The following is a 26,812-nucleotide window of genomic DNA, read 5'->3' as shown; positions in this document are numbered from 1 at the left end:
AGGAACAGCAGCTGTGACTGGCCTCTTCTGCAGCATGCTACTGTGGTAACCGGTGCCACACAGAGTTCCACCCCTGGTGCCATGCTCCCCTCACACCTCATGCTAGAACTGCTACAACGGCTTCCCAATGGCTTCCTTTGTCCCAGGCTCTCCTCTCCCTAGTCGTCCTTCACATAACTGCCAGCTTAAGTCACCTCTCCCTAGTCGTCCTTCACATAACTGCCAGCTTAAGTCACCTCTCAGTGGTGCACTTTTATGTAAACAGTGGACCCGCATGCCTGAGAGTGGCACTGAAGACCATCCGTCATGTGCCCCTAACTTCCCTTCCAGACACACTGCTCTTGACTTGCAGCCTCAGGATACCTCCTGCCTCTGCCATGTCGAATCCCACCTCTGGCTTATGCTGCTCCTCTAGCCAAGAACACAGTGCTCCATCATTCACAAAAATCAACCTTCAAAATCCACCCCCATTCCCAACTACTCTAGGAATTTTCCCTTAATCCTCAAATCGGAATTAGCTGCTCTGACCTCTAAACTCTCAGGATGCCTTCTTTCAATTCCCCTTTCATTCCTCGAGCATTCGAGTTCATCTTTGAATAGTGCTTCTACCTTGTGTGAGCATTCAAAGCACTTGGAGATCTTATAAAAATGCAGATTCTGATTTGGTTAAGTCTGGGGACTGAGATTCTGCATTTCTAAAAGGCTCCTAGGGGAGGCCCATGCTGCTGGTCCAGGGACCACACTTGAGCAGCAGCCTGACATGTTGGAAAGCTCCTCAAAGATGGGGTCCACTCCTCTATCCCCCAACCCCTCAGCACAGGGCACTGCTTACCCCTCAGCAGAGGGCACTGCTTACCAGGAAATGCTTATTGGACAGAAAATGTCCAAGGAAGAGGGCCTCTACAACATCTAGCCAATGTCTTTTCCAAATGGAAAGTTTCTCAGCCACATTGCTCTTAAAAAGAATAATCACTTCATTGTTTTTGAAGAAAATGATATATTTATTATTTTTTAAAGGCCTGGCAAGAAAGTACAAAGGCGATTTTTAAAAAAATTATCTAGGATCCCACCACGCAGAAATAAATATCATAATATGTGGTCCACATCATTTCAGACATAATTCTGCATATACACAGGTGAAAAAATAGAAGAATGAAAGAACACAAGGGCAGGAGGGAGGGCAGGTAAATGGATGCATATAAATGGAATCATACCATACATGTTATTGTAGTGAAAAAGCATTAAGAATAAATTTCACTTGAACGTAACAGAGTAACAGAAATTGAGGTGAAACTGAAGGAATTGCAGAACTTCAGATGAATGGCTATTCACAAAGAGAGAACAGTTTCTAAAAGATCTCTCTAAAGTTAAGGAAAAAAATGGAACACATTAAAATGCTGAAATCATTATTTTTTCAACTATATATTTCAATTTCAGACTTTAGCTACTTACAAATCCATTCCCCATTATGCAAGCAAAGAAATTAGTACTCACACTTCCCCAGGTGCTGGTTTTGGTTATTTATATTAAACCACATTGCCAAGGTTTCTGTTCCATAATCAGAGTTGGTTAGTTTTAATCCAATATGAAAACAAAATCATTACTGTACTCACCATGAATGCTTCTTCATTTCTAAGTTTTGAATTCTGACTCATCATTTTGTTGTCTATAAGTTTTCTGGAAAGCATATGAGTAGTATTATCCCTCAGTTCATTCACATTGAAAATATCTATCTGTTGCCTCTGCACAACTTGGCTGGCAATACAGTTCTTCAGTTCTCTCTTATTTTACTTAGGACTTCATGGACATTATTGCCTTCTGGCACTGAGTGACGCTTTAAGAAAACCAGGGGACAGCCTGCCTTCTTCTCCTTTTATGTGACTTGTTTGTTCAGCTGGGATGGCCATAGGAAACTATTCCATTTGCCCACCCAATTAACAATTATTCACTAAGTGTGTAGTATCTACTGGGCAGTGTTCTAGTGCTGAGCACTGGTGGAAATGTCTTAGTGTGGATTATTCCATATCAAATTTTCTTGGAACACCATGTGTCCATTTGAGCTTCAGACTTAAGTATTTGTTCCAAAAAGTTTTCTTCTATTATGTTGTAATATTTGTCTTCTTTCTACTCTGATCTCTTCCATTCTTCATGAGCTGTGAATGTCAAATGACTTAATATATGTAAAGCACTTAGAAGAGCGTCTGACAATTCACATTAAGATAGTGTTAGCAGAGGAAGTGGAGGAAGAGGATCATCTTCTTCAGGAAAACAAGTTTTGTTCTTCCATATCTATCTCAATAATCATATTCATAGCTTTATTATTATTCCTTTCTTTTTGTATGATTTCTTCTAGCCTGTCCAACATGTCCCACTGTATTTTCAGCTGTTTTATTCTAATTTTTTTATTCCTAATGTGACTTTCCTCTTGATACATTTTTATTTCATTTCTTTTTTGCATACTGCAAGCTTATTTTTCATCTCCTTATGTGGGCTTATAATCTCTAATTTAAATTATTATAACTCAAAGAAGAGTGATTTTTTCCTTTCTTTTTTTTAAAAAAAAGAATGATCACATTATCTATGATTTCTCTGAGACTATGGAAAATTGTGTGAACTCTTTCCATGTTTTTGGAGGGTAATACCTTCTGTGATTCACTTCCTTCATCTGTCTTTTGCTATGTTCTTTATATATCTAAGCTCGAGTCCCACATTGGTTCTTATCTTAATAGTATTTATCTTTAAACAGAGCCATTTATTTATTGACACTGAATAGAATCCATAGAGAGAGCAAACTGGGGTATTCTGTAGCTTTAACTTCAGTCAATTTTCTTAAACTTGCAATCACCAAATCTATTACTTTTGCTGACCTGGGAGTGTTTGTTCCCTTGGTTTGTGTGGAGCAGGTCACTGTCATGCACAGAAAAGCCCTTTTACACGCCAGGCCTTAAATTATAATCAGTCAAGCCCCTTTCCCAAAACACACACACACAAACTAGCTGGCTCACACGTGACCAGGAGTATGTGTCATCCTTAGCTCCATCCTTAGCTCCATCCTCCACCTGACTTCATGATGCGGATCTTGAATGGAATTCTTACAGGGGGCATACTCCCTGCTCCCACAGCCTGCCTATATCCTTAGATCTCATCTCTTCAATTAACATTGACTACACCTTTCTGGGCAGAGACTCACTTTAGTGAAATCTGTTTCTTGCTCAAGGTCTGAGAAGGTACATGTCCACTTTCAAATTACCCCTTGTTATCATCTAGGTTTCTTAGTGTTTGGAAGGTTAACTAGATTCCTATGAATGTAATGTTCCAAGTAATAAAAACTAATCTAAAATATCATAAACTGTCCCTGTAGAAAAGAAGGAAGGAAGGAAAGAAAGAAGGAAGAGAGGGAGGGATTGAAGGAGGGAGAAGAAATGAAAAAGGAAAGAGAGAAGAAGAGAAAAAAAAGGAAGGAAGGAGAAAGAAAAGGAATAGAATATATTGGCTCACCAAACAGTATTCTACAATGTTAATGTGGTGGCTTCAGACACAGCTGGATCTAGAGGTTTATATATCATCCTTGAACTTAATCATTATCTTCCTTCCCTGCTCTTTTTGTTTATATACCACTTCCCTCTCAGAGTCTCTCTCCATAAGGCTGTGAAAAGGCTAGTGTCGGCCGGGCGTGGTGGCTCAAGCCTGTAATCCCAGCACTTTGGGAGGCCGAGGCAGGTGGATCACAAGGTAAAGAGATCGAGATCATCCTGGTCAACACGGCGAAACCCCGTTTCTACTAAAAATATTTTTAAAATGAGCTGGGCATGGTGGTATGTGCCTGTAATCCCAGCTACTCGGGAGGCTGAGGCAGGAGAACTGCCTGAACCCAGGAGGCGGAGTTGCGGTGAGCCGAGATCACGCCATTGCACTCCAGCCTGGGTAACAAGAGCGAAACTCCGTCTCAAAAAAAAAAAAAAAAAAAAAAAAAGAAATGCCAGTGTCAGCTCCAAGACCACATCATCTTTACAGTTTGTGAACCTGGAGAAAGAGCACTTTCCCCAAAGGCCATGGTGAAAGTCCCAGGGAGGAATGCAATGGGCCTGGCTTGGATCATGTACCCATCTCTGAATCAACTGCTGTACCTGGAGTTGGTGAACTCTGATTAGCCAGTCCTGGGCCACATAACCACCCCAGGGAGAGACACAGGGAAGACAGGGTCAGCCCTTCTCCAAATATCGACTTAGCAGGATTTATTACACAATGTGAGAAGGCCTCTTTGCCAAGCAGACCAAAAAAAAAAACTCAAGCCCATATTGCAGTGTATAGTTTGCACTGCATCTTGTGTAGTTCAGGGTCGTAGCCATTTTTTTCTGTTTAATTGATGAAATCTATTTCTCTGTTTTTCATTCTTTGCTGCTTTCATTGGATTTCTAGAGAATGCCTTTGTGCCTTTAACCAGAAGCTCTCTTTTCTTATTTTTGATTTCAACAATACCAAGAGCACTCGATAGTTTATTAGTAAGGCTTTCAAGCCTTAGTCATCATTCCCAACCTATAGTGAAGGCTAGAAGGAAATGGGAGTAAAAGAGCAGAGTTATTTCCATTTTATAGATTAGAAACCTGAGCCCCTGAAAGTGTGAAGAGACTTGCCAAATACAGCTAAATCAAGTGGCTGAGAGAGGACCAAATCTAAATCCAGAGATCCTGGCTCATCAAGAAGAGTCCTTGACTCTCCATAACAATTGGCTGCTCTTGGGCTTTCCTCCTAAAGGTCACATTTCCAAACCATGACATTCACTTTAATGTCAGAAAGCTTAAAGAGATTCATCTGCTTTGAAACAGATTCTATCCATGGATGGATGGATGAACGGCCGGACGGACAGATGGATTGATAGATGGGTGAATGAATAGATGGGTAGATGAGTGGATGGATGAGTGGACAAATGAGTGGGTGAATGGGTGGGTGGGTGGGTGGGTGGATGGATAGATGGATAGGTAGATGAACAGATGGGTGAATGGGTAAATGAATGGATGGATGAGCAACAGGTGAATGGGTGCAAAGGTAGGTATGGGTGGATGAATGGGTGAATGGGTATATGGATGGATGAATGGATGGGTGAATAGGTGGATGGATGGGTGCATGGGTGGATGGATGGGTAGATATATGGATGGGTGGATGAATGGATAGATGAATAAATGGGTGGATAGGTCAATGGATGGGTGAATGGGTGGACGGATCAGGAGACATATGGATGGGTAGATGGGTAGGTGGATGGATGGATAGATAAATGGATGGTTGGATAGGTAGATGGCTAGGTGAATGGGTAGATGGATGGGGAGATACATGGATGGTAGATGGGTAGATGGATGAATGGCTGGATAGATGGATGGATGGATGGATGGATGGATGGATGGGTGGATGGATAGGTGTATGGGTGGACAGATGGGTAGATATATGGATGAGTCGATGGAAGGATGGGTGGATGGGTGGATGAATAGATGGGTGGATGATGGATGGGTAGGTGGATATAAGTGGGCCAAGATGGCCAGGCGCAGACCTATGTTATTTCTAGTTAAATGATTACAAGCTTGCTTTGCTTTTTATATACTGAGATTCATGCCACGGATCAAATATTGAGTTAAGAAAACTCCAAATAATGGTGCAGTAAAATAAAAATTGTTTAAGGTCTGTAAAAACAGAAATCAAGTGGTAACAGGAAGCCCCTAGTGAAGACCATATGAGAGCACTTCAAAACCGTGGAACATAGCAGTGTGGTTGCAAGGCAGGAAAGACTGCTTTGGTCCCATGATCTCTTCCTAACACAGAGTCTGCATGAGGGTCTTGTAAAGAGGGCTTGTGCAAGAACTCTGGGAAGGAATGCGACCTCTGCTCACAAGACTTGGAAGGGTCTTTGCAGATGGGAGCTTGCAAGGCAGGAAAGCCTTGAAGGACAGAGATAACTAGAATGCCACAGGCTCTGACTAGGTTCTCAGAATATGGAGTAACTCTGATTGCTCTGTGTCAGCAATGCTTGGGAGATAAAAGCCCCTTGATGTACTGTGTATGGTCAGACTTGGTGGGTCCCCTGTGCTTCTATGCAGATGCACCTTGAGAACCATGGGTGGTAAAACTCAGTGTCCTAAGTTAGCATTTCTTAGAAGAACCACATATGCAATTGAATGCTGCAGACACACGCTCTCCCTCACCCCTCATCTTACCCTGCAATAGCTTTTAGTTTACCTTTCTCACCTCCCCTCACCATAGTCCCCAAGATTAATAAGATAATGCACCTAATAAAAGTGTGTGGAGCCCAGAGCTCAGGGCCAACGCTGTCCCCTGGGAGCTTGCATTGGTCCCCTGGACCCATACTGTGAAACTATACTCTTACCTTTGTCTTTACTTCTTTTCTCACTCCCTCTTCACCACCAGGACTAAGGGCATCCACAAAAAGAGTTGGGGCTGGCACCCAACAGGTGTATGGATGGACGGGTGGGCAGAGGGGTGAATGAGTATGTGGATGGATGGGTGAATGGGTGGATAAATGGGTGTGTGGGTGAATGTATGGGTAGATATATCCATGGGTAGATGGGTAGATGGGTAAATGGGTGGATGGATGGATGGAGTATACACACATTTTTGTCAATGGCAGCTGCATTACTTTCAGTCTGTATAGCAATACAAAGCAAGTGATGGTGAAGTTTTGCTGAGTAGCAAGTCTGCTAGACCTTAAATGAATCCCTAAATAGACATATAGAGACCATCATAACTGGCACAAGGTTTGAGGACAACAGTTTCATAAGTGCTTGAAAGTGTGTTCTCTTTTGTAAAGTTAAATGGTCCCCTAAAATATTGTTCTCAATGATACTTTGCTTAGCAAATCCTTTCCCCATCATAACCAGCATAAAGTTAACTCCAGTCCATTCCATGTCTGAATTATCCATATTTTAAATTAGGGTATACAATTACTACAGTTTCATGTAAATAAAATCTCCTTCCTCTCCCAGCCAGATAAACACACACCACACAGGTGGCCCCTCTCACACTAGAGAAGCCTGCAAGGCCCCACACTGGGAGTGTGTCCTCACCTCATCGTCCACTTTCCACGGTCTACTTACACACTCCTTCTCAACCCTCCCTGCTCCTGCCAGCCCAGCTCACCGACAAGAATCTTCATTTTCCACTTTATGGTCTAAAGATGAAAAAATGCTAATTGAGGGTAGGGCTCTAGCATCAAAACTGGGAATCCTCCACTGCATAGCAAAGATCATTTCTTGGAATTAGTCACTTAAATGTTTACAAGAAACAATTAACAAGTGTCCCAGACTCTTTCATAAATGTCATTAATGAAATAATTGCTAAGAGTTTCCATTTTCTGGTTTGTTTTAATCCCACTATATAAACTTTTTTTTGGCACCACTACAATAAAATTCCACCCAATGATTAAAGGTGGTAAAGATTCATAAAGCAAAAATGTTACTGAAAGTTAACCTTGCCAGGGTACATTGCAAACCCAACTTAGACACAATTCTTATATGATGTAAAAGCCGTCCTAACAAAACACAAAGAAAACAATTAGTGCTGTTGCCAGTGCTTCATAATTTTGGACAGTCAGGAAGACGTGCTAATTGATTTGTCTTTTGCTGTTTGTGGGATAAAATATGTAACTGAAAATGCCCCTGCTGCCCCAGGATGAGGAAGACATAATGAACTCTGGCTTGCCAGATTATTCTGCCACATCTGAAGGTTTGCAAATAAACAAATTAAATAGCTCTTGTCTGGTTTTTCTAGTCAACTTTCATTACTGTAAGGATGGATGCAGCAAGATAAATGTCTCCTTTTTACTTCAGTGCTGAAAGAAATACAAGTTTTCCTGCTGCCTTTTATGTTTAAGCTCTGAGGTCCACAGGCTATTCTTATTCACCAACTGGAAACGATTTGTCTGCAATGGCCAGTTTGATGTTTTCTGCTCAACTCCCAAAGTCCCAACTTGAAATCATTCTCTTCCACTTAAGGAGACATCTCATTTTTCCTTTAATTTAAAAAAAATGTTCTGAATGCAAAACGACATTACAAGGACTACTAGGTTGCTTAATATAAATTCCGTGTGTGTGACACTGTTCAGACTGTGTCAGCAGACAGGGTCGGTTCAGCTAAACTAACGAGCTGCCAAGCAGCCACTTGGGGAAAAAGTTTTAAGGATGCCACATGTGTCCAAGCCAACGTCAGACCCGAAATCTAACGTGAGTGTAAGAAGTACTTGGTCTTAAAATGGCCCATGGAATTTAATCTTGTTAAGCAAATCTGAACTGGGCAGTTATCCATGATGACCCAATGGAAAGTCCAAGAAAAAATAACTTAAACTGAGTGACCCTGTCCAGTTCAAGATGTTCTGCCTCTCTTAGCATCACAACTGGCTGGGACTGGAAAACAGGCTATTCGCTCCACTCTTTCCCCCATTCTAGCCATCAATTATTCAAGGTTTCTTCAGTAAAACACTAGGATAAGAATTCACAGTCCATACAGCAAGCGTTTCTCCATAAATCCTAAATATGGTAGGAAGACTGATTCCCAAGGAAGCCCTAACTAGGAACATGGTATGAAATAAAGTAATTCCCAATCATTCATTTATGAAGGGCTAATGGAGGAATATCACAGATAACTGAAATCTACAGGACGACTTCTGTTTTAATCACTAGTTTGCAAAATAAATATGTAATCCAAGCTCTACGAAAGAATAAAATAAATGTCCACTCTTGTGGAGTTAAAGACAGTGAACTTGGGGAGGGATAGCATGGGGAGAAATGCCAGATGTGGTTGAAGGGGAGGAAGGCAGCAAATCACACTGCCACGTGTGTACCTATGCAACTATCTTGCATGTTCTGCACATGTACCCCAAAACCTAAAATGCAATAATAAAAAAAAAAAAAGACAGTGAACTAACCCAAAGGAAAATAATAGGAGATTCCAGGCCATGAAAGAATCCCAAATAACATACCAACAGAATGATCAGTCATCACTCAACTAAATCTTATTCTATAGTCCTACAGAAGTAGCACTTTGACAGTCATGAATGAGTTTTCCTGGGTATTACACAAGGAATGATGTAAAATCAACTCCATTCAGCCATGAGAAATAGTCTCTCCTATGAATGTATCCTTAACTTAAAATTTGTTTATATAAAAGAGAAAAAGCAAACCAATCATCTATATAAGACAGAGAAGAAACTGTTAAATGATACTGTCATCCTGACCAGAAAATTAAATAAAAAGAATACTGACCCTCCACTCTTGAGATGAGATGGTAAGGATGTTGTTCCTTTGAACATTTCTTGCTCCTTTATTTCCTTGAAGCCTCCATCATAAGTTAGCTGAAGTGGGTGACTCTTTAAGTGGCATATAGCATTTGATTTTGTTAAATAAATCCCATTTGTTTTCACCATAGAGTCTGCTATCATAACTGTTTCTTTGGACTCCACTGTCTTCTTTGCTGCAATATAACCAAGAAAATGTTTTGTTAAAGTATTTTAGGAATCACTATCTTTAAATGTTATCTTTCAATCTAAGAATTTATATGATTTAAAAGTTATACATTGCTTATATTTAAGTCTGGAATTTTTTGGCCAAAGCCTTTCTGAGCATACACAAGACCAGTGTCTTAAGCCTGGCACCATCAGTTTTGCAGGTAAAAATGTACAGAATCTTATCTCTATCAGCTTAGAGTCTACTTGAAGGCAGATGCTCAACTTCAGGCTTATAAACTATCTACTCCACTTCAGTATTTCCATGTCCCATAACAGCAGCTCTTCTTCTTGAATTTGATCACGTTAGTAATTTTTCACTAAAAAAAATATTTACTGAGTGGCTCTCCCATGTCAAACACTGTGTTAGGCACTTTGTGTACATCAAAACAGATCCCTGATCTCACAGAGCTTACATCCTAATAAACAGACAGTAAGCAATCACCATTAACAAATAAGGTATATGACATATTATAAAAGAGTAAGTGCTGTGGAAAAAAGCAAAGTATAGAAGTGGGGAAGGGTCAAGGGGATTGGGAATAGGGTGGGTACAGTAGGGCAGGGAGGGCAAATCCTTTATGGGGTGAGGCATCCAGCCACCAGGTGACCAGGATGAGTCTTTTGAGCAGAGAGACCTTAGGTGTGGAGGCCCTAAGGTAGGCTGAAGTGGGGGACTCTTTAGCACCACTCTGCATGGGGTGCTCAAGGAATGGCAGGAATGCAGCATGTGAGGGGGTGAAGAGAAGGAGAGGTGATTAGAGGGGTGAGAGGTAGATTGTGTGGCCTAGCCTAGTAGACCACTACTCTGCAATGGAAAGGAGAGGGCACTGGAACACACCTCTAGAGAGGTATAAGATAGAGTTGCAAGAAGACATCTTATCTTTTTGTTCTTGACTGCAGATTCTTAGACATATATCACTTTCCTTATCAGCAAATTGATATTAGGAATAGTTTATTGTCTATGCTGCTACCTAACTGTAGTCTGTGATAAAACGTTTTGTTAAAGAGGAAGAGAGTAAATCTCCCACAGTACAGTGTGAGGTGGTGGGAATGAGCTTCATACAGAAAAATACTGTTTTGCAAGATTTTTCAAAATGACTCAAGGTTTCCTTTCCCTTTCTGTACTTATCTAAGAAACCAACAAACCAATAAAAACTAATCATAAAAAAACCACCTATTCTTCTGCTCTGACCAAACTCCCTGCTTTCAAAACACTAAATTTTAAAACTGAAAGGAACCTTAGAAATTCTAGGCTTCTTTTTTTAAGATGAGAAAACTGAGAACCCAAAGGTAAAGTGACTTGTCTAAGGTCACAGGGAGAGCCAGGACCATAGGGTGGGAAGAGCACGGGCTTTGGCTCATACTTGGGTTTGAGGGCAGGCCCCCCAAGCACCTGCTCTGTGATGTGGATATCACTCAATTCATGCCACCTTCAATGGTCCCCACCATTTGGGGATGTGGTGAGATTTAAAATGATGTGGCCTAGGAAAGTGACTTATATGGTGCTAGCACATTCAAAACCTAGAAGTTACTGTCATTATGATTATTGGAATGCAAGAATCCTGACTTCTGGGCCAAGGCTCCCTCCACATCACTACATCACCTCAAATGACATCACTCAAAGCACACAATTTGTTTCAGATTACAAAGTATTTTTTAGCCTATCGTTGTCTTTTAGCATTCATTTCTCTCATTCATTCACTCCCTGAATACTCATTAAGCACCCACCACCATGTGCCAGGTGCTATTCACTACATGGGTAAAGTCATGGTGAACAAGTCCTGGCCATCATGGAGCTTCTAGATGGGAAACCCAACCATACCTATACGTGGAGGAGCTACACCTGTCTATTTTCAAATCTACTGAAGTAAGCTTGTCAGTTATTACTACAAGTGCCCCGGCGCACTCACTCTCATTCCTGATGTATGTCCCCCATGAAACTGGGCATGTATAACTATGGTCTGTATCTTCCTGGCAGATAGTTGCAGCACATTGTGTGAATTTTGTAATGAATCCTGGGTAAATTTCAAAGGGAGACAGCTCCCAGCAGCCTTACTTACCATGCAGGACGAGTTCAGGTTCACAAATATTTATTTGACATATGTTATATACCACACCCCGTTATCAGCTTTCAGGCAACAAACAGAGAAAAAGGCTTTTCTTACTGATGTTGCTCCATCTAGCAGGGGAGACAAAGGGGACAGATGTGTAAAGAGATAAATGCAGCCCCGTGTGGTCCCAGCTGGGTAAGGAGTGGGCAGAGAGAGTAGAGAAAACTTGAGGGTTTGGGAGTTGGTCAAAGAAAGCTTCACAGAGGAGGCGGGGGCTAAGACGCATTTTGAATGGTTAATAAGAGGTAAACAGCTTGAAGAAAAGGGAACAGAAGTCTGGAGTGAAAGTCAACTTCAAGTGTGCATTGCCCGTGTCACCAGGCAGGCCCCACTTTTAGAAGGGCCCACACTTGGTTTAAGGCTCTGCTATGGCCATCTTGAAACTCTTAATAATTTTTGAACAAAGAGTTCCACATTTTCATTCAGCAATGGGCCCAGCAAATTATACAGCAGGTCTTGCCTGAGGCTTGAAACAGCAGGGTGGGTGTGGGGAACCACAGGGGATTCCACCCTGCTGGTACACCCACTGTGAGGGGGCAGACCCAGGACAGGCGTGAGCAGGGCCTGGAATGCTAGGCTGGGGCTGGATGACAACAGAGCTGTGTACTTGGAGGGGCTGGATTTCATCCCCCACCGCCCCTACCAGAGCTCAGCAAACTACAGCCCCACCAAATCTGCCCCACCTCATTTTCCATCTGCAAACTAAGAATGCTTTTTTTATTTTTAAATGGTTGGAAAAAAATCAAAAGAGAAACAATATTTTGTAATGAGAAAATTACATGAAATTCAAGCTTCAAATAGAGAAAAGCCTTTTTTGTCTATTTGTTGTCTGAGAGCTGATAACGGGGTGTGGTATATAACTTGTATCAAATAAATATTTGCGAACCTGAACTGGTCCTGCATGGTAAGGCTGCAGGGAGCCATCTCCTTTTGAAATTTACCCGTGATCCGTTACAAATTTCATAAAATGCGCTGCAACTCTCTGCCAGGAAGATACAGACCATGGTTATACATGCTTAGTTTCATGGGGGGCATTCATCAGGAATGAGAATGGCCATAAATTGGTGGATGGCTGCTTCCATGTTACAATGGCAAAACTGAAGAGGCTGAGCAGAGACCAAATGGACCAGGTCTAAAATATTTACTATCTGTCCCTTTACAGAAAAAGTTTGCCAACTTCTACAGCAGGCGTGTGTTTCCCAATTGTGTCCCTGAAAGACAGATCCCACAGTCCAGCAGGTTTGCGAAACGCTGGGTCGAATTAAAATTAAACAAATTTCTTTACCAACATTTTAATACACTTGTGCACAGAGACTCGCCAAGAAGATGACAGGTAGGCAATGTTTCCCTGACCTATTTGAGCACTGAACCCTTTTCCCAAAGAAAAGCTATTACCGTTTTGCCAAAAGTGTTCCCTGGAGTCCCCTGGAACTCAGTTTGGCAAACACTTCTGTAGGCACAGCAGGGCCTCTGAAGAGTTTTCAGCAAGAGGATGGTGCAATCTGATCTTTATTTGCTTCCCAACCTCTTGTGCTTTATGATCATTTTTCATGGTCCCCTGAGATAAAGGGCTAAGGCTGCTGCTCACAGCCATGTCGTGTTGGGAGCTCAGCATCCCCAGGCTCCACTGGCTGTTCCTCAGGCTGAGGGCCTTGCATCCACCCACCTGCAGACCATTACAGTACCCCAGTGAGCAGAGGGTGGTTTAAGAGCAGCAAAACAAGATGAGGCAAGAGGGATGGAGGCGGCGTGACAGTGGTAAGGGAGAATGCAGACTCAAGAGCGAGTCAGGAAGCACGTGGAGGGCTTGGTGACGGAGAGTTTGACAGGGATGGCTGAGAAGATGGTGACTGCTCTCAGGCCTCTTGTCTGGCTTGAATGACTGGGGAGGAACTCACAGCAGTGCCACCTCCAGCCAAAAACCCTATGTGAACACAAAGTAGTTATACTGCTGGCCCTGTGGAGATGACTACACAAATCTCTTCCTCTTTCATTCTCTTAAAGCAGGAATTCCAAACCGGCCACCACACCCTGGCCCTGCCTGTGGGGTAGTGCCAGCCACAAATGACTTCACACCAAGTGAAGGGATGTCTTCCATCCTCAGTCACCCCACAAAGGCTACCTCTTCTAAACAACAGAGAAGCTCTGCAACGGAACCCAGGGAGCTCTCAGACAAATGACAGTGATTCCAAGGCTGGAGAGCTCAAACATCTTTTATAATTTTCTAACTGGATGACAGGTACTTTTAAAATGACAATGAGTTTTTGCTGCCACTATTTCCTGAATGCTGACCCAGACCTCAGAGATGGCCTGAATGGTGAAGAGCGGTGACTGCAAACAGGGTGGATAAAAGAACCACGATGAATACATGCTTCAGTGCGCCTTGGAGGTGTGGAGCTGTCCTCAGTGCTGGGAATTGACAGCTTCAGAGGGCCCCTCCCAGAGCACAGAGACAACAGTCAGGTAGCCCAGGGGGGAAGGAGCTAAGCCATTGGGGAAGCACTGAGGAGGAAGACGGTGAGCAAAGCACTCACCACTACGGTCACTTTCACATCAATGTGTACCTCGGCAAGCAGCAGGGTTTTCTAGTGTGCGCTCCCAAGAGTTACACACATGAAATATACACAGTATTCAACCTCACAAGCAAGAACACAAAATTAAAAACAGTGGATGAGTCCTTGCACCAAACCTGCAATCCTGTTCATAAGAAGTGCCCTTTGCCTCCAGGTCCCAGCCCCTCTCATCTTAGCAAGCCCTTTGATCCTGCAATAACCAGCCCTTTCTAACTGACCAGAGTTGACATAGGACTCTAGTGGTGAAGCTTTTGAAAAACTCAGATGATTCTAATGTGCAGCTACATTGAGAACTGCTGTTGATGAAAAAGTATACATCATGTTGTCTCCCCTTTTGTAAACCCTACATTGGCTTTTCACAACAAGTAGAACACAGCTGGGTGTGTTTTGCATATTCTGAGGCCCTGGGCAGTTCTGTGGCCTTAGCTCCCTCCAACTTCCTTTGATCAACCCCTTTCCAGCCACCGGGCCTCCGGGTCCTCTACCACCAGCACTTGCTCCCGTGCCGTCTTTGCACTTGCTTTTCCTTCCATGTGGACACTTGGACCATGGATTTTTACATGGCTGCCTCCTTCTCATGAGTCACCTTCCTACTCAGCTGTCAGCTCCTCAAAGGTACCTTTCAGAGCCACCTGAGCTAAAGCAAATTACACCATCATAGTCACTCTCAAATCCATTATCTTGTTTATCTTCTTCAGAGCATTCATAAGCACTCAAATTATCTTACTTATTTGTTCTCCTGTTATTGTCTATCTCCTCTCCTAGATTGTAAGTTCTCCAAGGGCAGGACTCTGTTGGTCTAGAATGGTTCCAGGCACTTAATAGGATCCCAGTAAATATCAGACTGACTGGCAGTGTAAGAAAGGAAACAAACCGGGACATCAAGGTAAAGCAACTTGTCTAATGATATATGACATACTTGGTCATGACATCACACCCTGCACATCCTCATTGTCTTCTCTTTCTCTCTTTTTCTTTCTCTTTCCTTCTTTCCTTTTCCTTCTTTTTCTTTTGTTCTCTTTCTTCTTTCCTCTTCTTTTCTTCCTTTCTTCTCTCCTTCTCTTTCTTTCCCCTTCCTCCCTGCCTCCCTCCCTTCCTTCCTTCCTTCTCTTTCTTCTTTCCCTCTTCATCCACATCAGAGACCAGACACGCAAGTGAATGGCACAAGATGGGGCCATGGTGAACTGCAGATCATATCCTGGCCAGAGTGTGGGTACCACTCAGCTCTGATCATGCCCCATTGTGGCTGCATGGAATGGGGACACAGTGCTGCCAGATTTTCTGATTTTTCACAAGAATTCATATATCTGTATTCTTCCATGAGATTCTTCTACTTTTTAAATGTTGGAAATGAATCAAAAGAAAATACTTGTCCATCAGGTAGGGTATTATGATGCTCAGGTGGAGACTGTGATCTTTGGGATGTATCTTCCAGGCTCTCCCCATCTCTCTGTGACTGTAAGCCTATCTCTCTTCATCAGATCTTACTGACGGAGGGAGAATCAGTATGTAGCTCCTGGTAAAGTGGATTCCCAACATTTTTTGACCATACCCAGTTAGAAATCTATTTGTAATATGACCCTGAACACACACTGAAGACCAAGGTAAAGTCTCCTGAAGCAAAACTTACCCCAACTGTGTGTTACATATTCTGACATTTCCCATTATATTCTATTCCACTTCTTTTTTAAAAACACTGGTGTGATCCACTAGATTGACTGTAATCCCACTTCTGGGTCCTTTACCGCAGACTGAGAAACCCTGTATGTGGCCCAGATGGGGAGTGATTGCAACTGTTGGTGGAACTACTCGGGCTATGATCTTTAGCCTCTCCTTCCTAGGTTTAGGTGCCTGGCAGCAATCCTCCAGCAGTAGAAAAGTCCCATTCAAATTTTGCTCACATACTCACATGGGATCAGAAAGGTATTTTCAAAAACCTAGGCTTAATGTACACTATAAGAACCTTATAATTTTCATTAATTTCTAATCAAATTAACAACTTTTTGAACTCTAACTTAAAAAATCATTTATTTCTGATATATGTGAACCATCCACTAGAGAATACTTATCCTAATTTTTTTTTGAGACAGAGTCTTGCTCATTGCCCAAGCTAGAGTGCAGTGGCACAGTCTCAGCTCACTACAACCTCTACCTCCTGGATTCAAGCAATTCTCCTGCCTCAGCCTCCTGAGTAGCTGGGATTACAGGCACATGCCACCACACCTGGCTTATTTTTGTATTTTCAGTGGAGACGGGGTTTCATCATGTTGGCCAGGCTGGTCTCAAACTCCTGACCTCCAGTGATCCACCTGTTTCAGCCTCCCAAAGTGCTGGGATTACAGGCGTGAGCCACCACATCCGGCTACTTACCCCAATATTCTTTTCCTACCAACTGTGATATTTCAATATTCCTTATAAGCACCTGGAAAAATATATGAACAATATTTCTTAACCAGCTTTTGCCCAGCTTTTGCTCAATATGAACTAAGTCTTAGTTAATATAAAAAACATCCAGGGTTAGGAAAAATCATATAAAAATAGCTTTTGTGTGCAAATTCAAGAAGCATGCCTGTCCCCAGAGATGATAGGATGTTACATGGCCTTACAGTCAGAGGGAGGTAGGGATCTGTCCAGCAGAAGGGCCCCCTGGGAGGCAGCCCTAAATAAGCGAGCCCTGGCACTGCTTATTCTTCTAATCTTCGCAGCATCCACTGGGGGCTTAGGAAAGGAAAAGCAGGAATCCTCCTCTGTGGCGGGAGATGCTGGAACTTTCGGTTTCTGGAAAGAGATTTTTGAAATAATTGGAATGACTTTCTGTGTCTCAAAGAACACTTACCTCAGAGCCAGCCCCAACCCGTCCAGAAGAGCACAAGGGCTATCTTATCTGCCTGGCCTCATCTTGGCTTCCTGATTCTGTCATCTCACTGGCCCATCTTGCATAATGTAACATACACACATATAAAGCACTTTTTAACTGTTTTTTTCAATCATATTGTATTAACTACTCTGTTGTACTGTTAGCATACCTGAGTAAAACAGCTTACCCATGCTAGCAAACAGATATTATCTATATAAAAGACTATAAAATAACGAATAGCACATTCAACATGCTTTGCAACATTCTGAGTTCAATTCAGTTCAGAAAACACTTACTGGGTACCTATATGTACCAAGAATTACGTGGAATATAAGTGCTACATTTACATATTTTGGATGCCACAAATATATTTTTTAATGATATCAAAATTTTTTAAGAATTTAGGTGAAAAAGCCATAAAACAGAAAAACAAGAAGTTGTCTTGGACTTATGAAAGTGTTCTACATTTTAAATCTCAGGAATTTTATGCTGATACTCCCTATTTCTTCCCCTTCTTAAGTGTTGATGCTAATATCCTCATTAAAGGAACATTACTAACAAAATTCTAGTTCCTTAAAGATTTTTTTAAAAAATATCTGCACTGGCCGGACACAGTGGCTCAAGCCTGTAATCCCAGCACTTTGGGAGGCCGAGGCGGGTGGATCACAAGGTCAACAGAAAGAGACCATCCTGGTCAACATGGTGAAACCCCATCTCTACTAAAAAAATACAAAAAATTAGCTGGGCATGGTGGCGCGTGCCTGTAATCCCAGCTACTCAGGAGGCTGAGGCAGGAGAATTGCCTGAACCCAGGAGGCGGAGATGGCGGTGAGCCGAGATCTCGCCATTGCACTCCAGCCTGGGTAACAAGAGCAAAACTCTGTCTCAAAAACAAAACAAAACAAAAAAACAAACAAAAAAAACACCTGCACCAAGTTCTGTGCCACCCAGAACTCTCTCTGACCTGAGTGGCCTGTGACCCGGGGCCAGACCCTCATAGGGTGGCTAAGCCCCGAGATTCAGTGTTGCCTGGTAGTCTTATCCTTCCTGTCTCCGGAGTCAGCACACTTACTTGTCTATGAAAGAATAACCTTATGGCAGCAAGTGCTTTTAGCTCTAACCCAAAATAATCAAGCTAACATTCCTAAAGTCACTTCCATAATATGCGAATGAGTGACTCACTATCCAATAAGTTAATCAACAAATTTTTGAAGCATCCAGTGTGAAATTCAAGTCATATAATTTGGAAAATTGGGTGAAGTCATTTAACGCTTATGACGCATAATCTCAAACACTTGTTTTCTCACATACATGAATAGAACATAGACATCTATATTAGGGTGTTCCTTCCAAGTAGTTCATTTCAATAATGATGACATTCTTCAAAATGTTTATTTCCACTTGTTCATTTATATTTAGGAGCAGTTTACAAACCAGACCAAAGAAACTATTATGTGATATTAAAGACACATTTTTCTAACACAGAAAAAAAAGAAGAGTAAATGAAATAATCATAATATGGAAGAAAGCATAAATCACTTTCGGAGACCTGGAAAAGGATCCACTCACTAGTTCTGTGCACTTGTGCAGGCCATTTACTTCTCTGAACCTGCTCAGCTATAACACAGAGACAGTGGTCCCTTCTTACAGGGCCATTGACATAAACACAATTCCCATTATGGAAGCTCAAGAAATGCCAGTTTTCTTCCCCATGTAAGTTGCTCACCCCTTATTTATCAAGTTTGGTTCCAAGTTACTTTTAATTCTTCTCAAAAGTCAAGGCCCTAGCCTCTGACACAGGTTTGCTAGAATTAAGATATTGGATTCTGAGGGATCTGTTCTGAAGGAGGTGACACTTGTTTGTCTGCATAAATTGCACTATATTTGTTCAACAAATAGTCATTTTCCTTTTTAGCCTCCCTACTTTGCTGCAAAATATTCATAAGAATGTTACTTAGGCCATGAAGCTAATAGGAACAGAAGAACTAAGAGTGTAATACAGAAAAATAGGTGTTTTCTGTGCAATTATGAAAAGTGAAATAGAGAGGGTAATCTCAGTTTTAAAGATGTATGGTTTTCTTAACTCAAAATGTCTGTATTCTGCCGGTATGCTGAAACTGAAACAAAGATCAAGAAATCTGTCAAACAACAATCATGCAGACAAAATAAACGGCTCCTTCTACAGACACCCAAACTGTACTGAATGAAAGATCTTTTTTTTTTTTTTCTTTAAGACAGGATCTCATTCTGTCGCCCAGGCTGGAGTGCAGTGGTGTGATCATGGCTCATTCAGCCTTGACTTCTCAATCTCATGCGATCCTCCAGCCTCAGCCTCCTGAGTAACTGGGAGTACAGGCATGTTCCACCACATCCAGTTAATTTTTTATTTTTTGTAGAGACAGGGTCTCCCTCTGCGGCCCAGGCTGGTTTCAAACTCCTGAGCTCAAGAGAGCTCCCACCTTGACCTCCCAAAGTGCTGGAATTACAGGCATGAGCTACCACAACCAGCCAAAAGATTTTATAAAAAGGAAAAATATGGTTTGAAAAGCAAATTTCCCCACAAGAGAGTCACTGAATTTTCTCTGGAGGGCAAAATAAAAGTCCCACAAATGCTCCTCAATAAAAGGCATTATTTTCTTAGTGCAAAATCAGTAATTGTTTGTATAATAAAAATTTAGTTCCATTTTACCACTGACCTTTAATAAATTATGTGTCCTATTTAAACATGCATCTCGTGGGACTACTTAGAATATAAAGTGACACATGTAAAGCATTTTTAATTCTTTAAGAGAAAACAACTAAATGACTCAGCAGTTTCTTTTATGCCAAATTCTACAAAATGTTCTTTCACTCTGTGGAGTAAAATGACTTTTATGAGAAAAAACAGCAAACATGTTTCTCTTATAAAATTCCAATAATTTTAGAAATCAGAGAATGCCACAAATAAGTTTAAATTTCCACTTAAGGGTTAGGCACACTGGCTCACACCTGTAATCCTAGCACTTTGGGAAAGGTGAGCAGATCACCTGAGGTCAGGACCTCAACAGCCTGGCCAACATGGTGAAACCCCACCCCTATTAAAAATACATAAATTAGCCAGGTATGGTGGTGCACGCCTGTAGTTCCAGCTGCTTGGGAGGCTGAGGAAGGAGAATCGCTTGAACCTGGGTGGCAGAGGTTCTACCACTGCACTCCAGCCTGAGTGACAGCAGGAGACTCTGTCTCAAAAAAAAAAAAAAAAACTGTTTTCACTTGAGAACCTTAGCTACCTCACATTTTGTTTCAAAACACTAACCCATGACTTGAGTATAACCAAGGACAGGGACACAGTCAGATTTTAAGATCTGTTCTGGCTAATGGACTTGTTCGAGTCCATTGAAGACACAGTCTATTTCCATAGGACAACCCAGTGAAAGAAGACCCAGTTCATACAACATTTAAGGTATCCATCAGGCTGGCCATGACTCTTCCAGCCCATTGCCCACTGGAGGGTGTGTCAGGAGCACAGGCCAGATGGAATGGGGAGAAAGAGAGAGAGGGTAACTGTACAAAAGCAGAGTTGAGCTAATATGCTCAATATAGGAGCTAAAAATCTGTTGTCTGAGTCCCTGTTCCCTGACTGACTGCTGATTGAGGAATTATTAATAGGGAAACTGCTCTGAGAAAGTGCCCTAGATCCAAAAAGCACAGAGATTCAACGGTTAGGTCTTCACAAATTCTTTCAGCAAATGTGTCCCTTAACTGTGAGACACTCCTCCACCACTCTCTTTCCCTCTTTCTCTAGTTACCTCCTTCTCTCCATGCCCTCTCCCTTTCCCTATCTCCACCCTTTGTCAATTTAGTGGTTACCAGAGTCAAAGTGTACTTAAGAAACTGCACTGATAAAGAAGAAAAAATGCGGAAGGTCAGGTAGCACAGGGCCATTTTCAGAATTTTTAGACTGGGGACTCCAAATTTTAATTGCTATTTAAAATCAAATGTACTTAAGGCCCTCACATAATCCACTATAATAACAACCACCACCTCAAACTAAAGCAGTCATTTTACTTAAAATGAGAACTTCTTGGACTACTTTTACTTTGTTTTTTTTGTTTTTATTTGAGATGGAGTCACTCTATTGCCCAGGCTGGAGTACAGTGGCAAAATCTTAGCTCACTGCAATCTTTGCCTGCTGGGTTAAAGTAATTCTCCTGCCTCAGACTCCAGAGTATCTGGGATTACAGGCATGTGCCACCACACCCAGGTGATTTTTATATTTTTAATAGAGACAGGGTTTCACCATGTTGGCTGGGCTTGTCTCGAACTCATGACCTCACATGATCCGCCCACTTCAGCCTCCCAAAGTGCTGGGATTACAGGTGTAGGCCTCTGCACCTAGCTGTCTACTTTTACTTTGAACATAGCACCCAACCATTTTGAGGTAAGGAAATTTAAGTCAATGACCCTAAACAGACAAATGCCTATCTTGTCTTAGCCCAGCAGCTAATCCTGAAGTCCAAGAACTGTACCAGTTTGACAAAGACCGGATTATCTCTAGAAATTGAGATTTTTTTTTTTAAAGGAAGGGTAGATCCAAATTGAGTGAGTCCCCAAAAATCTACACTAACATGAAAAGCAATTTATAGGAGTCAAACCACAGAATCATAGAATAAAGAGCAACTCTACAATAAGGTATAGCCACCAAGGTGCCGAACTGGGTCCTTATGCTTTAACTGGCTCCAAACCCAAGTGTTTCCCAAGGTTGTAGACATTAAAAAGCCATGTGTCAACAATAGCTGGCAAATTATTTCGTGTAATATTGGTCCATGCTTATTATCTTGGGATCTTATTTTTGTCATCTGTCATATATGAACAAGTATAATCTTCCTCACAGAGGCATTCTGATAAATACAAGATAAATATAAGGCATTGAAAAATAAAAGATACATTTTGAGGCAATAGGGGTCATTTGGACATAGACTACACATTAAATATTACAGAGTAATGTTAATTTTCTGAGCTGTGATGATGGTATTGTGTTTATAGGAGACTGTCCTTGTTCATATGAGATGCACACTTAAACTTTTGTGGATGAAGTATCAAAATGTCTGCAAGTTACTTTCAAATAGTTCATCCAAAACAAACATACATACAAGCACGTGTGCACACACACACACACGCACACAGTACTAGAAACTGTGAAGCGCTTGACTAACATACCAATCTCATAAAAGTCTAGGGAACTGGTATCACCAAGTACTTCTGGTAGAAGGGGTAGAAGGGGAGGAGTGGATAAAATAAGGAGGACTGGCTGAAATTCTGTGTAATTCCATCCTTCCCAGCTCCATGCAGTCAGGCTAATGAACCCAGAAGAAGATAGGTTTATTCTCTAAAGAAGGTAAAACAGGGTCTTCTTTAACTGAGCTCAATAAGTAAGGGTACTATCACAATAAGTACCCTTATTGTTGAGTGTCAGAGTACTTATTATAAACATGGCTATTAATTGAATATTTGTATCCTAAATACTGGGCAGTCTTGTCTTCTTCCTATACCTGGAAGCTAGCAACCAGACTTTAACATCCAGGAAAAAGCATGGAAGATACTTCTTTACAGAGAATACGACTAGCCAGTAAGAAAAATCCTGAAGATACTGCCATTGGGGTGTCACCAACAACACAGTCCAGCCAGAGCCTCCTAAGCATAGGTGTGGGTAGATACCACCTATAGGTTGACCAGCCCCATCCACACACCCCTACTCTTAAGAGCAGGCAAACGAATAGCAAGAGGCATCAGAGGAAGCCTCTAGCATAAAAAGCAGAGACAAAAACAAACATAAAAATGCAACAGAGACTCTAAAGGGAGAAGAAAACTTAATTTAAAAAATCAAAACTACCACTAATATACTCAGATAAGATGCTGCAATCATGAAATAAGAACAGACTACTACATAAAGAGATAATTTAGAGGGGAATAAAGCTTTTGAAAATTAAAAACATGAAAGCAGAAATGAAAATCATTCAATAAAGGGATCAGAATACAGTCTCTTCCACAAAAAGATGTGAAACAGAAAGGATAAAATAGGAAAACTTAAGTGTCAGTCCATAAAGTCCTACATATATATAGTTTTGAGAAAGAGTTTCACTCTTGTTGTCGAGGCTGGAGTGCAATGGCACAATCTCGGCTCACTGCAACCTCTGCCTCCCAAGTTCAAGCAATTCTCCTGTCTCAGCCTCCCAAGTGACTGGGATTACAGGCATGCACCACCATGCCCAGCTAATTTTGTATTTTTAGTTGAGACAGGGTTTCACCATGTTGGTGAGGCTGGTCTCGAACTCCTGACTCAAGGTGATTGCCTGCCTGGGTCTGTCAAAGCACTGGGATAGGCGTGAGCCACCACACTCAGCCAGGAAGTCCTACATCTGAATAGTAAACTCTAGAAAGAGCAAACAGAACAAAGAAGTGGGTAAGACACAATGATGATATTAAATATCCAATTAATAGCCATGTTTACTGAAAGGCAAGAGGTTCCACATTGAAAAGGCCCTTCCAGTGCCCAGCATGACTGATTGAAAATAGACTCACATGAAAACCATTACATGAAATTTCAGAACACTAGAAACAAAGAGAAACATCCTACAAACTTCCAGAGAGGAGAAAACAGGAATCAAGGTCTCAATTTACTTTCCACGTATCCTTTCTCAAGAAACTATGGGAGGGAATGCTCTATGAAATCCACAATATATAAAGAAAGAGGACTTGAGACACAGCAACCAGGAAAAAGCCAGCACAAGAAGGAGAAGCGACGTCCCCAGGATGATGGCGAGGGTCACCGAAGGAGAGTAGTGCACCAGGTGCTCAGGGAAAGTGTTTGGGCAGGACGTGTGGAGAGTTCTCCAAGGACATAAATCCACAGAATCCCTCATGTGCCTGAATACAAACGGAGATTTAGACCACTGGGGATGAGTTTGGGGTTGAAATACTAATAATACAAGACTTAAAAAGTAAGGGAGTTATTATTGCCAGGGAAATAAAAAGTGGTGCAGGAAAGGAAAATTTATCATTAATTCAAGGCTCAGCCATAAAGAGGGTTTATGTAATCATAGTCAGAGGAAACAGATCTAGCCAAAGTTGTATGTATATGGGCGTAATGGTGGGGATAGAAAAGGTGAACGCGTTATGATAAAAGGCAAAAGGACAGGCAGAAACTAAATCTTCATTTTCCTTAGGGAGAAGTCATTAGATAATTCCTCACACTCATAAGTCAGAAAGCAGCAAGACCGTGTGGCATTGGGAAATCTGGATATAAATCCTAAAAGGATGTGTCAAAAGAGTTTAAAGTGAAAGCCACTGAGGAGGGAACCATGAAGAATAAGGGGACAGGAGATCAATAGGGATTTTTGTTAGTTTTCTAGTAACAAATCTTTGAGCATATATAGTAATATGTAAATGTGTATATATAGAGAGACTATATTTAAATATGTATTATATGATTTTTATATATAAATTATACATATAATTTTTGTATATATAACTGATAAGAAAATATGTATAAGAAAACAAAAATATTGTGCAACATTGCTTACCAAGTTATTATATATTTTTAGATTTCTTCTTTATTATCAAACTATAGATAAATTATAGAAGTATTTCATTAGATATTACCCATTACATTTGAACAACATAAAAGAACCTGCTTTCATATTAAATTAGCATATTTAGGTGTACATGATAATTTTCACGGCATATATAAATGCTGATTCCAAGTATTTTTGGCTAATTTCATTTCACAACATAATATAAAGTACTGGTGGTTATATAAAGTACTCACCAGCTCTAGTGGACTAAGACGTGCGCCAGAGATAGGCCTGGAATCAGATGACTCAAAACTGGATGCATGGAGGCTAGCATAAGAGATGGTTCAGAGTGTTAGTTTGTGAAGAATTATTTCTTTATTTATAGTATCTATTAGTAAACTCTACCTAAAAAAACAAGTCAAAGGATGCAATGCAGCCTTGAGGGAAAAAAATTTAATGTTATCATACTTAAAACAATTTATTAACAAGTCTTTTGACTGCGTATCGGAAGATTAAAAAATACTGAATAATGAAAAGAAGAAGTGTATACAAAGAATTTTTTTAAAAGTTTTGTTCATCTTACTTTATAAAGCTGGTATGGGACAACCGCTAGTAACCATTTCATTCCAAAGTAACTTCCTGAACCAACATTTGGAATTACCTTCAGGAATCTTGAACAAAAGTCAAACTTAAAAAAACAACTACCTTGAAAATCAATCAGTGTAATCTATCATAACACAGGCTAAAGAAGGTAAGTCACATAATCATATCAACAAATACAGAAAAAGCATTTGGCAAAATCCAACACCCATTCACACACACAAAAAAATTCTTAGCAAACTAGGAATAGGAAAAAACTTCTAAGAGTATCTACAAGAAACCTACAGTCTAACATCATACTTTATAGTAAGAAAGAGTTTTCCCACTAAGATGAGGAAGAAGGCAAGGACGTCCCCTCTTACTACTACTTTTCAGTATCAGACAGGACATCCTAGTTAATGCAATAAGACAAGAAAAAGAAATTAAAAGCATACAGATTGGGAAGGAAGAAATAAAGTTGTTTGTTTGCAGATAATAGGATTATCTATGTAGAAAATCTTAAAGAACTGACAAAAAGCTCCTAGAACTAATAAGTGATTACAGCAGGGTTGCAGGATACAAGGTTGGAAACTGAAATGAAAACATATTACTGTTTATGTTAGCACTCTAAAAATTAAGCACTCAGTCATAAATGTAACAAGATATGGATAAAATCTAGATGAGGAAAGCTACAAAACTCAGTGAAAGAAATAAAAATAAATAAATAAATGGAGAGAGCTTCCATTTTCATGGCTAGGAAGACTCAACATTGTCAATGTCAATTCTTCCCAACCTGATCTACAGATTCAATGCAATCTCAATCAAAATCCTGGCAAGTCATTTTGTGGATATTGACAAACTGATTCTAAAGTTTCTAGAGAGAGACAAAAGACCCAGAATAGCCAACACGGTGTTGAAGGAGAAGAACAAATTCAAAGGACAAACACTCCCTGACTTTAAGACATATTAAAACCATAATAATAAAGACAGTATAGTACTGGTGAAAGAAGAGAAAACTGGATCAATGGAACAGAATACTGAGAGTCCAGAAATAGACTGACATAAATACAGTCAACTGATCTTTGACAAAGAAGCAAAGGCAATACAATGGAGAAAACATAGTCTTTTCAAAAACTGGTGCTGGACTCTGTCCCTGCCACCTCCAAGTTGCACGGAGTTGGAGGCTCAATGCATTCCAAGATTCACCTTCACTCATAACCCATTGCCATGGCTGAGGAAGGCATAACCCATTGCCATGGCTGAGGAAGGCACTGCTGAGGAGGTGCAGCATATGTTTTAAAGCACCTGCTTTAAAAGAGGTGAAAACCACCCTCACCCAGGACAGCTGAGCACATGGAATGTGTGAAGCTGTCAAAGCCTCCGACAAGAGCCAAGCCCATCTTTGTGGCTTTCCTCTAACTGTGGTAAGACTGTATATTTCAAGTTGATGGAGGCCCTTTGAGCTGAACACCAAATCAATCTAATGAAGGTTGATGACAATAAACTAGGGTAATGGGTAGGTCTCTGTAAAACTGACAGAGAGGGAAACTCCATATAATGGTTGGTTGTAGTTGTGTGGTAGGACTATGGAAAAGAATCTCAAGCTAAGGATGTTATCAAAGAGTACTTCAAATGCA

The 26,812-nt window shown here is 41.0% G+C and overlaps 1 protein-coding gene across 17 annotated transcripts in view; it reads right to left on the bottom strand.

Moving 5' to 3' along the window:
• Nucleotides 1-26,812, bottom strand: part of ARMC2 (armadillo repeat containing 2) — a 145,775-nt gene that overhangs the window by 111,293 nt on the left and 7,670 nt on the right. For 15 of the 17 annotated variants that reach the window (XR_013534467.1, XR_013534469.1, XR_013534468.1 and 12 more), the window contains 3 exons: nucleotides 24,851-24,923; nucleotides 16,793-16,964; nucleotides 9,264-9,471 (listed from right to left, as the gene is read on the bottom strand). Coding sequence is in view for 10 of the 17 variants with exons in the window: in XM_035296456.3 (XP_035152347.1) it covers nucleotides 9,264-9,471; nucleotides 16,793-16,964; nucleotides 24,851-24,923 (453 nt within the window). In the remaining 7 variants the exon portion in view is untranslated. The remainder of the gene's footprint in view (nucleotides 1-9,263; nucleotides 9,472-16,792; nucleotides 16,965-24,850; nucleotides 24,924-26,812) is intronic. The other 2 variants (XM_035296459.3, XM_035296460.3) reach the window with 2 other exon arrangements.

The sequence above is a fragment of the Callithrix jacchus genome, chromosome 4, assembly GCF_049354715.1.
Source record: "Callithrix jacchus isolate 240 chromosome 4, calJac240_pri, whole genome shotgun sequence".
Classification (NCBI taxonomy): Eukaryota; Metazoa; Chordata; class Mammalia; order Primates; family Cebidae; genus Callithrix; species Callithrix jacchus.
The sequence above is the reverse complement of the archived record's forward strand: the minus strand, read 5'-3'. Positions and strand labels throughout refer to the sequence as shown.